This window comes from Liolophura sinensis, chromosome 1, assembly GCF_032854445.1.
Source record: "Liolophura sinensis isolate JHLJ2023 chromosome 1, CUHK_Ljap_v2, whole genome shotgun sequence".
Lineage (NCBI taxonomy): Eukaryota > Metazoa > Mollusca > Polyplacophora > Chitonida > Chitonidae > Liolophura > Liolophura sinensis.
In genome coordinates, this window is record NC_088295.1 from 15,380,733 (window position 1) to 15,398,744 (window position 18,012).

The 18,012-nt window shown below is 38.2% G+C and overlaps 1 protein-coding gene across 1 annotated transcript in view; it reads right to left on the reverse strand.

Moving 5' to 3' along the window:
- The window catches only part of LOC135482176 (sperm-tail PG-rich repeat-containing protein 2-like), a 45,406-nt gene that overhangs the window by 4,464 nt on the left and 22,930 nt on the right, over positions 1-18,012 (reverse strand). Inside the window, exons 10-11 of the mRNA XM_064762039.1 lie at positions 8,882-9,065; positions 1,983-2,098 (exon numbers count right to left, since the gene is read on the reverse strand). Of these exons, the coding sequence (XP_064618109.1) occupies positions 1,983-2,098; positions 8,882-9,065 (300 nt within the window). The remainder of the gene's footprint in view (positions 1-1,982; positions 2,099-8,881; positions 9,066-18,012) is intronic.

Consider the following 18,012-nt stretch of genomic DNA (forward strand, 5'->3'; position numbering starts at 1 on the left):
TGGTGCATCAGGGGAGGGGTAACAGATGTAACAGGAAATAGGGTTAGTGTCTGGGTCTGGGCCCCCTGCAGGTTGTGGTTGATTGATCAGCCCTACTCCTGGGCTGGAAGGATAAGAGGAAGAGCAGAGAAAGTCCCCCACAACACAATAAATACCACTGAGTCTTTGAAGCAGAAGCCAATCAGAGACAATAGCAAATATACCAGGGGGTGACCTATGGTGTATGTGAGGGCACTGGCCTACAGCTTGACAGCTAATTCCTGCAACTGCCAACCTAAATAAAAGCTAATGCGAGCAATGAATGACCAGTGCTATGGACAAAAGCTGCTTTATCACAACTGTTCTCTACAGTCTGAGAATATGCAGTCATCAAAAGGATGGAAGGGCATTTTTTGAAATTCACCTCTCTATAGGGTCTTTCATACTGATCTACATGTAATGAAGTTGTGTTTTTTTTTTGGTCCTGATCATGAGAGGAGGAGCTTTATGTATTTTTAAAGATCTTTAGTGTGTGGACAGGATATTATTTGTGAGCAGACATAACATATGTACTTTTCAAACTCACCAAAACAACTGCAAAATAACTTTTGACATGTGTTAGCACTCTGATAAACCAGGAGATATGTATATCTGACATCTATCTCCTACACATACACTTTATACAAAACTCTCCTGCTAGCTTTGATGACAGGTATTCATTTGTTTCACTTCACTCTGAATGAGAGATTCTGTCAGGACAACTTATGCAGCGTGATCAGCAGCAGAACTTTGAGATAAGCCTGAGAAACACCTGCTGAACAATAGCTTGTGGTGAACACAGAAAGAGTGGAATGACTCTGAAGAGTGGATAAGCCTGAAAAATGCCTTGATTCTGAACAGCAGTGAGATTACTAGAAACTCTGTTCTTATTATACACAGACCAGATGTATGAAATATTCAAGAAATCATGATTTAGTCTATTTTGACTTAAATAAAATAAATATAATTTTAAATACAATTTTACTAGGTTATTTATGAACAGATTTACATCACTGGTAAGAAATGTTTTTCTCTGTTTTACAAGCCCACCTCTTGCATATATGAAAGTAAATTTACATCAAGTTCTTAGCTTATATCCGCACTCAGAGAGATGCGGAACTGAAATGACAAGGAAAATGGAGCAGCATAGAGCGCATAATTGATGGCATTATTCCTGGCACTATCAAAGTGTAACTTTGTATCATTAGTGTAACTATTTTATGTACCACACCAAAGGCCAGAAAACACATCTGACAGTGCTAATCAAGGGCAATGGATGGCTTGGCAACCCTTTACTTGTTGATAGAGACAGTGGTCACAGGGCACCAGCTTTACTCTGCTTTAGTCCTTGTGTGCATAGCCTACCCAGAGTGCCTTGGTTAGTCACTGTATCTCATTATTGTACATATTAAGAGATATGCATCTGGAGGGTAATATTTACCCCATTACTTCAGCTCTCCCCTCAGAGGAGTGTTCAGTGTCACTCTAATGACCTTTAATAAGCAACCAACAATGATGAATGGGAGGGTAACACTAGTGCCTCAACGCACTGAGAATTTCCCCCCACCATCCTGACAACATCAGACAAAATCATACTCTGACACTAAGCATCAAAGCTTTACAAGTTGTATGCACATGGTGCCAGAACACACACTATCTTTCATAAAAACTAGCAAATTTCTGCACAAGGTCAAAGTCAACTGTGTCGGTCAGCACTTAAGACACCAGCTCAATGTCAAAGAAGTGAGAATGGAAAGTAGGTAACATCATGTGACATGGGTAACAAACAACATGGAATATGGGTAACATCATGGAACTTTGGTGATGACAGAATGGAGTACTCTGCATGGAGGAAGGACAGAAAGGAGTTTTGCAAATATTGACAAACAAAAATGAAAATTATGTAAATCTGAAGTGTTATAATTGGATGGAATGTCAAAGGTGTTGAAAATGGTTTTGCTCACCTCATAGGCCCCTGGCCCAGGATTCTCTGGGCTGGCTTGTTTAAACCTCTTGTCTTTGGTAGTTATCAAGCCTCCAGGCATAGGGGTGGGCTTCAGTGACTCATAGGTACCTGGACCTAACATAAGAAAAGTTGGTCATTAAAAACTAATGGTAATGACTAAGTTATATCAATGTAAGTAATAACACAAAGACAGAATCTGTAATAATAAACTGTGTACATGTTTTTACATGTAGGAAGTATATATGTTTAATAACATATTATTCATTTTAAATGCTGAACATACATGCAACAGATGTAACTTAAATACTGAATTACGTACAATGCAGTATTAAATGATTAAGCAGAAACCCAATATCTGGAACACAAGAATAATGCTAAAAAATCTGCCATTCAAGTACTTGACATATCGTCCCTGTTTTGTCAGCACAGGGGTAAAACTTTCATCACACATGTCTATACCAATGAATTGGAAAGCAGTGAGTCAGGAACACATTCATACATTCATATTTCATTCATACCATATTTTATTGAAAGTCAATACAATTCCAAGAATTTACATAACATTGAGACTGGAAAGAAAATAATAACTTCTGTGTTACAAAATCTGTACTGCAGCAAGTATCATGATGTAAAAATAAAGCTTAAGCACTGGCCTTCACTACAAACTGTATGTGTCTACTGACTCCATTAAACTGTCAGATTGTCAAAGTGAAAGTTTGTAGTTTCATTGGGCTTGCAAGATCTTCACACTCAATCCTGGCATTTTGACAGTAGAACACATTGAACACAGCTTCTTAGAAAGCATGGGGAATTTAACTGTTAAAATCTGTCTGGCTATGGTTTCAAATTCAATATTTTTGTTCTGGCTAAATGACAAATGTCAAGATAATACATAAAATAGCCTGATGTTTTGTGGAGATTTCAGAGTAGGAATGCTCATTGGCATTTGCTGGAGAATTCCTGTCCATTAGCATTCTTTTCACCTGGACATATGCTCATTGTGAGTTATGGAGTTTAATATAAAGTAAATGTCTGTATGAGTTACAGGCCTTAATTTTGTAACATTCCCTACCCAGACATTGACACAAATATGGGGCGACACCCTTAAGTCTGTGGGGAACTGATGAGGAAAGCTGTGGGACTGTTGTGTGTTTTTGTCTGTACCCAGGTCAAGTACTCAGGGTACTGTTCTGGTCTAAGTGGCAAGGTTAACTGGTAGAAGTAGAGATGGTAATTGGTGGTGACATACGCAACCAGGAATGGGGCGCATTTCAGACTGGCACTCTCCAAACAACAGCTGCCACTTCTGACTCTCTCCCCTGTTTTATACAAGACTCACTTTTTACCCTTCATAAATAGTTAATCAATTGCAGAAATGCAGCATGGGTTATAAGAAGGAAAAAAGACAGAACGGGAATAAAGTTCTTCCTTCCTTCGCAAAAGCCCCTGGATTAAAGGTCTGCGGCAGTGTTTGGGTTTACTCAGCATCTTCCTGCAGTCAGTGACGACTCAGGCAAAGTTTCTGTCAGGAACAATAGACTTTCGTATGTTTTCTGACCACACTGTTTAATATAACTTGGCCAAAGATTTAAGGTTCACAATAGTGAACTTCCATATCCCACTCCTTCATTTTCATGGCCAGCATGTCGTCTACTCATTGATCATGTCAGCTAGCAAACTCTCCCTCAGGCAAAACAATTTTAACCAATCCGGCTGATAAATCACTGGCCACCAACAGTTTGGTTTTTATGTATATTACATAGGGCGACAACCATGTGGCCCAAACACATGTGTTATGGCTCACTGTGACAGGAATACGATAATTGGTAGATAAAGGCCCTTTGTGACTCAGTGTAACAATATGAAATATGTCCAAATTAAGCAGAACCTACAGATAAATACCAAGTGCCCCAGGGCTAGGTATTTTGCTCTTAGCATTTATGTTAAGTCTAGATTTAATATACATCAATGAGGTAGAGTTGTTCAGAGATAATGTCCTCACAATGGGTACTCTTATGCCAAGCCTCTCAGACAAGACCATAAACCAGTGCCATGGGCCGACTTCGTGAAGGACTTGCCAGGAAGGATCTAAGTGGTTGTCATCTGGTATGTCTCTGGTCAAGAGAAACTTTCCAATCATTAAGCCAAGAAAAAAGTCCTGATTGTGGTAATACAAGTGTAGACCTTTTAGTTTATTGCTGTGTGTGGTACCATGGTCCACCCAGATAGCATGAACTCCCGCATAATTACAGAGATGGGAAATGACTTTTGGATGGTGTAAGCGAGTTGATGGTACATTGCTCTGATTACTGTTATCAGGCCTGTCTTGTGACAGACATGGGCTGGCCTAACACAGGCCTCTTTGAAAGAAATTTATCTCATCAATAAACTTCAGATTTCTTCAACTGTAGTCTTTGTTGTAAAATGTGCAGACAGGCTGCTACCAATTCTCGCAGAAAATGTTTCCATTTCTACATTAATCACACGCATACTGATTGACATAATCACCATCTACAATTACCAAGCATTCAAGTAGCAATACAGTTTAAAGGAGCCAAATCCTGCTCTCCTGAACCAATGCTACTAACTTGTGTCATTCTAGGCTCATTATCCAGTGAACTCGATGTATCTCAACATTTAAACTACATTTCTATTGAATTACACACGCAGCAGTAATATGTATAGTCCAGACAGCATCGTGCAATCAGCTTTGTCAGCAGTTTATCAATGTTATCCCTCTTAAATGTAGTAGTGATTCATTTGTTTCAGTGAGTTGGTAGCAAAGGTATCCTGCTATGTACATTTGGCCACCCTGCTGAGCACTGCCACAATGGTCTAAATCTAGAAACGTTCTAGGCTAATGAATTTAATCAGCATCCAAATTGTGTACCAGGCTAGATTGTGAGTTGTTGTTAATTAAGCATATATATCTCCAATGGACTTTGATTGCTATTAATTGTTCATACATGTCCAGTGTGGCGATCCTGTTGAAAACCATGAATATATGGCCACTAACTCAATTAGACAAACTTATGAAGCACATATTGAACTAACTCCAAGAAATGTACAGTGAAGGTGTGAAGATGGAATGTCCTCGATATACAAGTTTTTAGGACAATAACTTCAGACATTGATTGCAAATGTCATACAACAAATCTTTCAAATCTAACAAATGCTACAAGGCAAGATATGTATAAGTACTACAAATATTCAACCTTTTCAATCACTTAAAGTTATTTTAGTGAAAAGTAGAATTTATGCATACAATTATTACATGACATTAAAAATGATTTGTTTGTGTCATGAAAGATGCAAGCTTCAATGAAACCGTGTGTATCATTTTTCTACCCCCCCCCCCCCCCCTGTTCTCCCAGAATGTTTCAAAACATTGACTGCAGAGGCAGTTGAAAAGGCTGAAGAATTAGTGCATAATGTACTTATATATACATATAAGTAACACCCCTGAATTTCTTTATATTTAACATATATCATATCATATAGATATCATATTTACAAACCTATCACAAAAAAAGACACTTAATCAAACCCAGTGACATTGAAAAACTTGGCCAAGGTCAGTAAAAATTGAATAGAGTTCTTCTCAATGTCTAAGTGTGTACATGTATGTACTTGGTATAAGTTTGGAAACCATGACGACAAGCGTTTACAAAGATATAACAGAGGGATGAATGGGTGGACAAAGACCCAGATGGACTGATGCTGGCCACCAGAGCAATATCCTAAAGCCAATTTTGGCCAAAGGGTAAAAATGGTTAGACACTTTGGTTATGCAGAACCACTAAATGTCTAAATGACTATCACCACTACACTGTACATGTATATCGGGATGCAGTTCATGTAGTGCAAAATCCTGCTTCTCAATGTAAATTTCCTTCAAAATGATAGGATTGACACATGAGCGCGATTAAATAACATACAAATCTTGTTCTTAAGTGTGATTCCGCTATGCCTGATTGATACACGTGCATATGGCTGAAATACTGTCATGGTAGCAGGTGACTGTATAAAGAATTAACATTGGACAATTCAGTTTTAATTCCTTCAAGCACCACAAATCCTGGAGACATCAGGGCCCTGGAGTCCTTACTTTATTGCTCTTGCTAACTGTACCAAATATCAGTGTCCCTCCCTATATTCCTCAAAGACAAAACTTGTCTAAGTTCACAAATTTACACACTGCGTAATTAGAGTGTGGAGAGTTTTATTTAATTTATCAATCATTTCTTTGAGTGTGTGATGGAAATTTCATGTTCCTGGTAAAATAATGCCATCTATACATAAGTGTACACACAGGTACCAGGAGTTTAGTAAACCACAATGCCACCGTAAACCTACAGGTATACTTTTACTTTACTAAAAACACCTGGATGTATGATTCAGCTGAACTTGTTGCAATCACGTTGCATCAAATGGGGAGTAAAACTAATCTGACCAAAGAAAAGAAAAGATTAGATATGAATAAGGGAAGGGTATGAGGCAAAATGATGTCGGGAAGGATGCTGAGAAAGTCTGTTAACAGCTGAGGGGGCTGTGGAGCTGTGATTATCATTTGCCGGGCAGAATAGTCCTGGACCACCGTGATCGGCAGCTCTACAGCTCTCTGCCACTCAACTCTGCTCTCATAATATTTTGACATTAAATTACCATGTAGTTCACAAGCACAATATTAACATTATCACCCATCAGGGATATCAACATGTCAAAACCATGTTCCTCTTTGACAGACAAGGTCTTTATTCCACTATCAGATTAATCAAGACTTGAACACTTTGGGAGAAACAAACATTCTAAGAAAAAGTTGAGATGTTTCATGTGCTCATCAAAGACTCCGGTCCAAATTTATCCAGGTGGAGCAAGAAGAAAGATTTTAAATGAAAAGCAGTTTTTGAGAAGAATTTTTTTTGTGTGTGTAAATTTGCGCAAAATCTGTCAGCTTAATAAAGCTAGAATTCATAAAAATAACAAATGATCTTGAACTTGGACATATAAAATGAACAAACAATAAATGTATGTTGAAAAAATCTTGGTGAGACAAGAGAGCATTGACTGTGTACAATGGTACCAAGTTTTGTAAATGACAAAGGCCAAGAATCGTGACTCATGCTGAATCCAATTGCCTAAAAAGTCCTCTGGTTTTGACTGTTGAGGAGGATTTATCGATGGAGGGTAGCAATTTGTTTCTGCAATATCCCAACCTCTGTGGTCTACACACCCCTTTAATCACTCTCAATCCAATTTCCATGACAATCATTACAAGCCTCCAGAACATAAGTACCAAAGCATGTTTTGTTGTGTGGAGAATGGCTCCCTGGTGAATGCCTGGGGACAGAAGCTGATGGGGAGGACTGTGTGGTTCTCAGGGCAAACACCAACACTATAGCTAGTGGCCAGGTTACTATGACCATACAGGGCGCAACCTTCTTCACCAAAATCAGACAGCACTGGGAATCCAGTCTCTGAACCTCTGGACTATGAGACACATTCCACCACGCAGTTATTGAGGTCTCAAAAGATGGACAGCCTAGCAGCCTTGTAATATCAATAATTACATCTCCGAGCAGTCTAATGGGGCACTGTTGGGGGAATGTTTGATATCACTGATTTTGTTTGTCAATGGTCCATCATAAATGGGGAGTTGTTGGTTGGCCAGTTGTAAAGGGGAAGCCCCTGATCAACAGATTGTGGTGGAGGCTATGTTCTGAAGTAACAGTAAATCTAAACATCAACTGGTCAGTTCTCCTGGCCATCGGAAACCAGTAGACAAAACCCGATCCTTCAGCTGGTGCAGTTCTGAGTGGGGGAATGTAATGAGGCAGCTTGGAAACCAATAAACATGAGAGCTACATCCAATATATCAAATTCCTCTGATGATATTTCCTGTTTGAACACTCTGACATTCATCTCAACAATACAAGCTAACAGGGCAAGGGTCTGATAGTTCCCGCTGAACTCTTTCATTGAGGGGGTAAAATGATGAATTAATACTTTATGAGATATATAACAGAAAAAACTGTTTTGTTGGTGATTTGTTCATAACTTTTGATTGAAAATTAATTTAAGTGCAAACAAATTTCTACATAATATTAAATGTGATCATTTGCAAAAGTGGATGTAAAACTGATTAAATGTTCAAAGATTATTGGATCCATTAAGAAAACCCACATGCAAATCGTGTTTCCATGGTGACATTTTGTGGCTGTGCAGCACTGCCATCTCAGCAGTATGCGTTTCCATGACCAGGTAAAATTATATACCACAGAGTTATAAAGGGTGGCAGCATTCTTTGATGAAGTTCTGCTGATTATCAAACATATACTTGTACGTGCTCAAATTTGTTGCCACAATTCTCATTACAATGTTTAACGAAATGTCATTCCTACAATAAATACCAAATTTCACCTAAAACTTCGTACCAGGATGTAAAAATGCACTTTCAGAGGTACATAGAGGCATTAAAGTGATACCTTGTAGTATTGGAATAAAAAGATTACTTAAACAGTGTTAACAAAAATGTAGATGAATAAAAAGTTAAAAATTGTGATGTTATATGTCTCCTAGAGTTCTAGAGTTCTGGTGGTGTGGTTCATATAGCTTGCCTTAGAAATCAAATATCCAAATACATTTAATTCCATTTACATGTAAAAAGTCTAAAAACACAAAAGTACATTTAGACATAGTTTTCAGCAGGCTATCTGATTATGCAGACTTCAGTTTTGGCCCGTTCTTTCCTCTAAGTCTTGGGTATTTTCCGTCTGACCACTAAACTCCGAAAGACCCTTATACAACACTCGGATTACTAAGTCATCGTACCAACAATGGCTAGAACTTCATAAAATGTGGACTGATAAAGAAGGACAGGCTTAAGGAAGTCTCTACCTGGAAAGTCAGCATCCTGTTCAGGTATAGGGATGTCTCTTGGTGGAGCGAAGCGAGATGAGGATGACATGAATGAGCCTTGTTTGCGGGCACCAGCTTCACTGCGGGCTTTCTTTCTTTCCAGTTTGACCTGCGATTTCTCAAACGACTCACCAACATCATAGGAGCCAGGTGGGGGGATCTCCTGGAAAGAGATAGATGACAAGACAAATGTTACAAGACAATTTCAAAAGAAGAACAGCATTGATACCAATTTTTAGAAATTAATTTCCAAACTTTTGTTTCCCATTTGTTTCGCAATCAGTAATATGTTCTTTTGGAATGTAGAAAACTTTTAGAAGCATATCTACTTATTATCAACCATTGCATAAAGAATTTGTGGTTTATCAGTACTCTGTCATTGCATCTCAAACTTTTGTACTGGAGAGTAGCCTTGTTAAGTATGAGGTTGTCTACTACACGGCACTTCATCCAGTGAAAATAATACTGATGAAGTTGGCTATTACAGCTAGCTTATTTGGCTTTAATGTGGCCCTTCAAACAAATTTATTGATAAGTGTTGATTCATGCCACAGTTCAATTAATAAAAGTCCCATGGAGGGAATTTATAACTGTCCAAGAGTTTATAACATCAAACAAAAACAGTCAAGAACAGATTTAGGCCATTTGTTGTATCATCACATGCGTATTTTTCGTCTAACAATCAGTGTACTCCACATCCTAAGCTAATGTCATCTCCACTGAAAAACCCATGTGAAATATTGAGCTTTCTGATGTTTCCCTCAAAGAAATGCTTCAAACAGTCCTTTGACTAGAAACCAATTTGCAGTAATGAGTATTTGATACACACAGAGAGAAAACCGTGTTGATAGTTTAGTTTCAGTCAACTGGAATAGTAGGGACATGATCCTCACATAGCTCGCTCAATGGCTGCCCCAGTTCACATCCAAACCAATATTTCTCTCTTAGGCTAATCTGTGACACATGGCTTGAGAAATTGTTTTGACTGATCAAATATGGACAGAAAATGGTAGGCTCAGGGGCTTTAGTTATGATGGTGAGGAGATGTCAAGTGTTTCAGCTTGTTCTCAAAAGAGTGGGCTCCAGATAAACTGGCAACTGGGGGAATCTTGTCTGGAGAATAGTGCTTCACTTGGATGTTAGGAACTGCACACGATGATCAATTGTTAACCGGAATCTCATTCAATGATACTGACATTCAGAGCCCAATCGAATGCGGTTATGTTCCCAGCTGGTTCGCACCAGACAAACCTCTCCTATAGACAGTGGCGGCATGCCCCGTTACAGAATTCCTGACATTATCCTTCTTATAAACCAACATGGAAAAATCTCGAGAGTTTCAGTCGAGCAGGATGATTTACTAAATGAATTACATCACCTCCAATCACACTAAAACCTATCAAATGACCAAAAAGCGGCATGGAACTGACATCAACCACCATCTTGTCAAATGCTTAGGAAACCTCAGTTCAATTTTTATGACTACAATCCAAAGCAACAGTTCCAGGCCCGGATGAGTCACATACTCCACAGCCTATGCAATAAAACCTACCTAGACACCAATGGTTAACTTTCCTTTAGTGATTTCTGTAATAAATACAAGAGACAGTTCCTCCCATGTGGCCAGCTACATGCTGCCAGAGTTCGCATTAGCCTGGTCACTTAGAGGGGGATCTTCACAAAACATAGTTACTTTTTAGGAACTAATCTGACAAAATCAAATCTTTTTGACATAGATGAAGTTTCTCAGTACCATACAGCGACAGTTTTTGCTGAGGAAATTCCCACACTTTAGAGACAGTCCAGATTTGATTGCAGGAATGTAGACCAGCAATTTAAGCAACAGTTAAGACGCTGTGAGGAGTTTACCACACGGCTGTGTAACACTAAACTGTTGTGACAGGGAACTGCAAAGATGCCTGGTGCTGTTGTAGACTTCCCCTGGTACAAAACATAAGATATATCAAGCTTGAACTCTACACTATCTCACATGTGCAGTTTATCTACATGATGTGTACAGCAACTTAACATACCAGCACAGCATCTAAGCTGAAATTCATGTAAGACACCAGCTTACACTTGAATCACAGCAAGGATTCTGCTTTCAGCTGGGCCTTACATAACAATGAAGTAAATTACTCTCAAAAAATGGCAATATGTAAGATTTTTTTAGAAGACCTAGATGTCAATGATTATTTTTTTTTTTACAAATTTTACAGCCTGTCTGTCTACAGGCAAACTGGTGATGCTTACAATGCTGCTTAGGCTTGTCTTAAGTGTCTCAAGTTCAACTGATTTGACCTGGGACTGGGAGACTTTAACTAGTGCCTCAGTTCTATTTGTTTTCAGTGAAGACACTGATTCTTGGGTGGGCATTTTTCAAATTTTTCGAAGCAAGTGAAACTTATTTGAGAAACATTTCAAAGCACAGCCAGGAATAAAAAGAACATGCGCCGAAAGAAGGCACAGAAACAGAAAAGTCAAAATACTCCTGTAGTTGTGTGGTAGAAAAAGTGGTTGTGAACATGAATGGAGTATGAAGTACTGGTACTCATGCTTAAAGGTGACTTGCAAACATTGTTGATTTCCCCAAAGTTATCTGAGTGATAATTGGTGATAATTGTGTTGCATTTTTATGTTCTTTTGTTTTTGCATATGCAGTTTGTAGTTCATATATAACCTGAAATAATCTGTACAAATCCGGAAAGTATAAATTCACTCATTGCCTCAGCATGTTCCCTTTGTGTACTGGAAATCATAATGTCAAAGTGACCAAGATGTCACAAAAACTGGAAGTGACCAAGACCATCAACAAGGCACAAAATTTTTTTGTGCTTCCACAATTCTATACAACAGCAGGAGAAGCCTGTGAACGTCAGCTTTTGGAAAAACTGAAAGCCTTGCACTTCATCTTTAAATATTAATCCGTACCAATGAACAAATCAAATGCAAACTCAAATTTTTAACTCCCATGTCAGCCTTAGTACTTATGACCAGATAAACTTGTACATGTATGTAAGAGATCCTGTACACAGTAATAATGAATGAAAAAAAAAATGAGTTGAGATAGTAATATTTTGGATATAGCCTAAGTTTAGAGGGAATATAAGCCCCTCCTGTCTGAATAACTCCAACTATCAACCAGCCAGTTATCACATTTATAGAATTATTATAATTATTTGCATAAACACAACATCATATAGTGCAAAATGAAAACACTTAGGCTTTCAACATTCATTTGAAGGTTAAGAATTTTCTTGTCTTTAAATTGCAAGAAAGAGCGAAATTGTCAAAGATTATAAACAGAAAAACGATAGTGTTAAGTCATACTTGGTGTCTATCAGCATATGGTGAGCATTCAAGATGTAACACAAAAAGTTCACGTGGTCACTAGATCAGCCATCGTGAAGTAAATTGGACTTAAATGTCTGACAGCAACAATTGGCTAGTGATTGTCAGTGCCATTCCACCACAATCCACAGCTTCTCCACCCACACATCAGCCCACACTACAAACAGACAGAGAATAGGCGAGGAATGCTAAACTGGACACCGATTGATCGTTCATTGATTGATAGCAGTCAGAAATTGCCAATTTTCCTCCATTTGTACACAAATTGGATCGGGTTGTCCGCCAACAATGTTGTGCATGCATTCATCTCCTCAAAGTTAGCTAAACGTCAAAACCAAATAGGTTTGAACAATATTAAGTTTGTGCGGTGACTAGCTAAGGCAATAGGTAACTGATTGCTCTAGTACAAACTATTGACTTAAGCGTCGATGGCTGTAAGAGGCAGCTGGAGCCGGGCTGGATCAATAAACCTGTCAACTTGCCTATTTTGTATGCATTACAGCCCTTCTTAATCTCAGCTCTAATACACTGTGTAATGCTTTTAAATTTGATCTCAAAATTATAGACTCTTTAGTTTTTCCGTCTTTGTCAAACAAGTTAATTTACAAGGACAGCCTGTCAAAGCGTTGAGAATAGGTTGATGTCAATTACCGCTTCTACACAAGGCTGAGCATTTACCAGGCCTATTGGCAGTCAGCTCCCCAAACCACTCGCTAGTTCCAGGTCGCCTGGGTTATACACCAAAATACAACACGCTTCTCAATTACATCATATTAAGATTTACTGGCGATTACTGAGTGACAAAACTACAACAACTGGGAATCAATTTACATCTTCTGAATTCATTTCTAGGTTTGAACTGAGCCTTGAAAAATCAATCAATAGGGACCCTGTCAGTAAATTATCATGGGTTGTATTTCTTTCCTTTCATATTTGTATTATTATCAGCATAGCAGGTCATAAATCTCACCTAAGTGTCATACTACATCTACCTTCATACATCTACACCATGTATTATAGCCAACAAAGGGATGTTATAAACCTCGGGGCTTTCTGTTCCCACCCATACTCCAAACCTTTATTGGACCTAATATTTTGTGTATGGCCAAGTCACTCATTTTGGAAGATTCTGAAAATTCTACTGATCTCAGCAAAGGCGTTTTGAGGTTTGCTTCAGGGTGATATTCTACTGAAAAAAAAAAAAAAATCCGACACCAAAAGTAAAGACCTTCAATTGCCCCCAAAAATGCACTTTTTTGGATGGTATTTTAAGGCACAGTCATTTGTAGATATTTTTTTTTAAATTATTTGAAAATTTTTAGTATTACATGCATGAAAATGCAACAAAAGCAAGACTTTGGAATCTAACTTTTTTCATACATATATGTAAACATTCTTTGATCCTAAGAAATGCTCCTCACTGAAATTTACAGAGGTGATAAGTGAACAGTAAGTGGAACTATAGGGTCGGGAAATCTGAAAACAGTGTGGACTATTATCAGGTTCAAAGAAAGCCACATGTGGGTTTGTTAGTATAGCAGTCTTCTCTGTGGCAGATTTAAAGCACACTTAAAGCTGACAGATGGAGAGAATCTCTGCTCCATCTTATATCACCGGTGTTTACCTATCTTACTCAACCAAGAGCTCTCTCCCAGCAGGGTTATCCAGGTGTAGAGATATATGACATCATTACGGGTATCAGTTCCTCTGTGTGGAGAGACAATGCAGGCACCAACAGTCAGGGTAAGATGGTTCAGATCCACCCACCAGAAAACCAAATACTGCTTGTGCTAAATGTAACATGGTGGGGTTAGTTTGAGGTTAACGTTCAGGAATTAGAAGAAGGGTACAAAGAAATAACAGAATTCTCACAAGACGCATGTACTATATGTGGCACATCTTCATTTAATAGAAAGGTGTCCATATTATACCATAAAATGACATCTAACAATTTTCCTCACCCCTCTCTCTTGCTTGTAATTCTTCTAATTTTTAGGACAGGTATTAGAAATGTTGAAAAACTCAAGAATACTTCACTTATATGATAGTGGCCAGCATTTATGACGGGTGGAAACCTGGCAGAGCCCAGGGGAAACCCACGACCTTCCGCAGGTTGCTGGCAGACCTTCCCATGTATGACCGGAGAGGAAGCCAGCATGAGCTGGACTTGAACTCACAATGACCGCAATAGTTAGAGAATCCTGGGTCATTAGGCTGCGCTAGCGCGCTAACCAACTTAAAGGAAAAGTAAATATATTTACTTATAGCTTGTTCACCAGATGAACTAACCATTTGAGAAAAGATAAACTGTGTATTCCTGTTATAACTACATGTATATTTTCTAAAAAGAGTAGACCAGATGTCCCAAAACTTAAACCAGGAAAAATTAGTTAGCAAATTACAGCACACTGTTTTAAACTAAACTCAACTGAACCTCTAGTACTTTACATGTATCTGCACCTAGAACTGTGTAAATGTGCTTATCTGTAATAAGTGCATATCAATACTCTATATGTAAGAGAAAATGGGGAAGCAGTTTATTTCATAGGCCTAAATATATCTCATGTAACCACAATATTATTGAAAACATAGGCCAAATTCAACACAATTCACTTCTGTATCCAAGAATTGTCTTACTTCATGGAGACCATAAATCAAAGCTAAATTCATAACAATGGTTATTATGTTGGATATAAGCCCTAAGTCTGAAAGCACATGGTGGGAAATCCAAGTGATTACCATACAGTGATCCATCTCTTGTGCAGATGACATGACCAAATGTTGACATAGCCTTCTTGTGGCCAGAGTGGACAATAAGTGGATGGTACTGCCCCCTGTTGAATACGGCAATAAAACATCAGGCCTGGTATTCTTGGGGTGTGGTGCTAACAGCCTGTAGTTCAGGGGTTGGGGAACCACTGTAAGCTTGGCTCATGCTCAATAGTTTACGAGCAAACCAGGATGACTCCAGATACATGATGATTAATTATCTCCCTTGATGAAACAGATTAACTCTCAGCTACTTTTGCTTCTAGAATATTGATACAGATGATAAATGGAGGTGTATAATTCTCTAAATCCATCCCTTCGCAGATTCTGCCCTCTTCTGATCGCAACAAAGCCTTCCAACTAACCCCTGATCATTTTTGCTACGTGTCTTAAAGACTACACCAAATCAAAAAGTTGAGTAATGGTTTAGCATGAGTATCAAGTGCAGATCCAAGTGAGTCAGGCTATACATCTCAACACACACACAGGGCCAACACAAAATAATATTTATTTGATTCATTTATTTGATTGGTGTTTTATGCCGTACTGAAGAGTATTTCACATACCATGGCAGCCAGAATTAAGGTGGGAGGAAACAGTGCAGAGCCTGGCGGAAATCCACGACTATAGGTTGCTGTCAGACCTTCCCACACATGGCCAGAGAGGAAGCCAGTATGGGCTGGATTTGAACTCACAGCAAACCCATTGACGAGAGGGTCCTGGGTCATTAAACTGCGCTAGCGCACTAACCAACTAAGCCATGAAGGCACCCCACAAAATAATAAACCGCTGCTCTAACAATATGATAATCAAATGCATTTCCAGTCATGGAATTTCCAGAGAAATCTTTGATTATATGTCTACATGGTCACATATTTAAAACAACCCAAACTTAACACATTTCCATTAGGAGAACTTCCAGAAAAAGTTTTGATCACAGACTTATATAAGTATATTAAAAGCAATGAAAGTATCAAAATTTCAAGGATCTCTTAAAAAGATATTTGATTTCATGTCAGGTCTAATAATTATATCAACAGATAATTTATACCAACATAATAAATCAATGGTTAATATGCTAGATGATTTTAGAAAAGCCTTTATACAGAAGAACTGGAGGGATAACTGTCTGGAATAGATCCTGTAAAACTGACTGGTATTAGAGGATATTTTCAGCATAATGAACTTCAACTAGTGTATGTAATTTTTGCAAAATGTTGAATAATTTGTATGCTGATTTAGTTAATAACTTTGGGCTGAGCAATTTGAACTTTTTCAGACTGAATAGTTTTCCATTGTTTAAATAAAATTGATGCATGCCATTATCTTGATTTCTGAAAAGATACAAAACAATGCCAGTCATAAATCAAAGAGACAATGTTCCCAAGAATGGGGCAATTGCTGGTTACATTTTATATATTTATGTTTTATGGTTACCTCATTGTCTGACCCAATACAGCAATCATTATGAACATGTAGATCACAAAGTTCTAACCTGCTGTGGAAATTACGGTTTTTATCTGATCTGACAATATTTATAACTGTGCTGCCTGAGGCTGTGTATAAAGGCAACCATCTGAGTGATTGCATTGTCTGGAGAGGTACCTGAATAAAACATGACCCCCTCTGCATGTAGGAGGGTGCTCAGACTGGGCAGGGGCAGCTGGTCCTGTTTGCCTGCTGTTCCTTAAGCCACATATCTTTAACCCACATACAACAGCTACAACAATGTTTCATAACAGGTCCTAATACTTCAAGCTCCCTTCACAGCTGGCAGTAACACCCTGAGAAATTCAGCAGTAACCAGGAAATGTCCATCTCTGTGGGACAGGGTCTGTCCTGCTGGCTGTCTCGCCTCCACACGCACCAGCCCTTTAAGACTAACCCAGCCATGAACTATCAGTCATCACCTGCAGAGTGTTGGTGTTCCCCCACCAATGTAGCATGGGTTTCTCTTTTATGACATGCAATCACAGATGTCAGTGTTCAAGGTGTTATCAAATAAATTAAAATTACACCCATTATAAATGAAGATGGCCATTACTGGATTAGACCATCTGTATTCTCCTGAAGTGCGAGAATGGGACATTGAGGAGACACAAACAAAGAGAGTGAACTCCTCATCAGGTGATGTACCCTGGATTTCTCACCAGATTAAACCTATTAGTTCAGTCCACAAGCAACTGATTTAATTGTCTTTTAATTCACATCTGAAAGATGAGGCCAGCACCTCAGAGTACACATCAGAAAAGAGGTAAAGGACAAAAACACCATTATTGCCATTTTAAAGTAATGGCTATTATATACAATTAATTACCACAATAAACAATTAATGGTCATCACAAACAACATTGTCATATATACTGAATGACTGAAATATATGAAATGGTTACAATATTAAACAAGGGTTATAAGAAACCTGATAGCTCACTGGTAATGGCTTCAGTTCAAATGCTGTCCCCCCCCCCAAAAAAAAAGCTTACTTCATAACGGTGAGCTAAAAGTGCAAATATCCCTAATTATTCAAAATGAGTAAATCCCCAGATCCTGTTCATCATTCCCACCAAGTTTCATAAAGACGATGTGAAAACTCATTGGTTGGAAAGTTGGAATATCTGACACCAACTTAAAACCTTATCCTGGATAACAAAACTGAATAGTACTGGCTAAGATAAAATGGCTAAGTCCAAAACCTGATAATTTCAATAAAAATACAAATAAACCTAATTTTTAAAAATTATGTATTTTCATGAAGTCTTCAAAGCAGGCCCATTATTCCCACCAAGTTTCATCAAGATGGTATAAAAACCATGACAACAGCTGATCCAAAACATAAAACCTAACATATAATACCTAATTATTTAAACCTTCCACTGGCCCACAATAGGTACAATGGCCAAGTCCAAAACCAGATAATTTAAAAAAAAATATAAATATACCTAATTATTTAAAATCATTTATTTGACGAGGTCCTGAAAGCATAACCATTG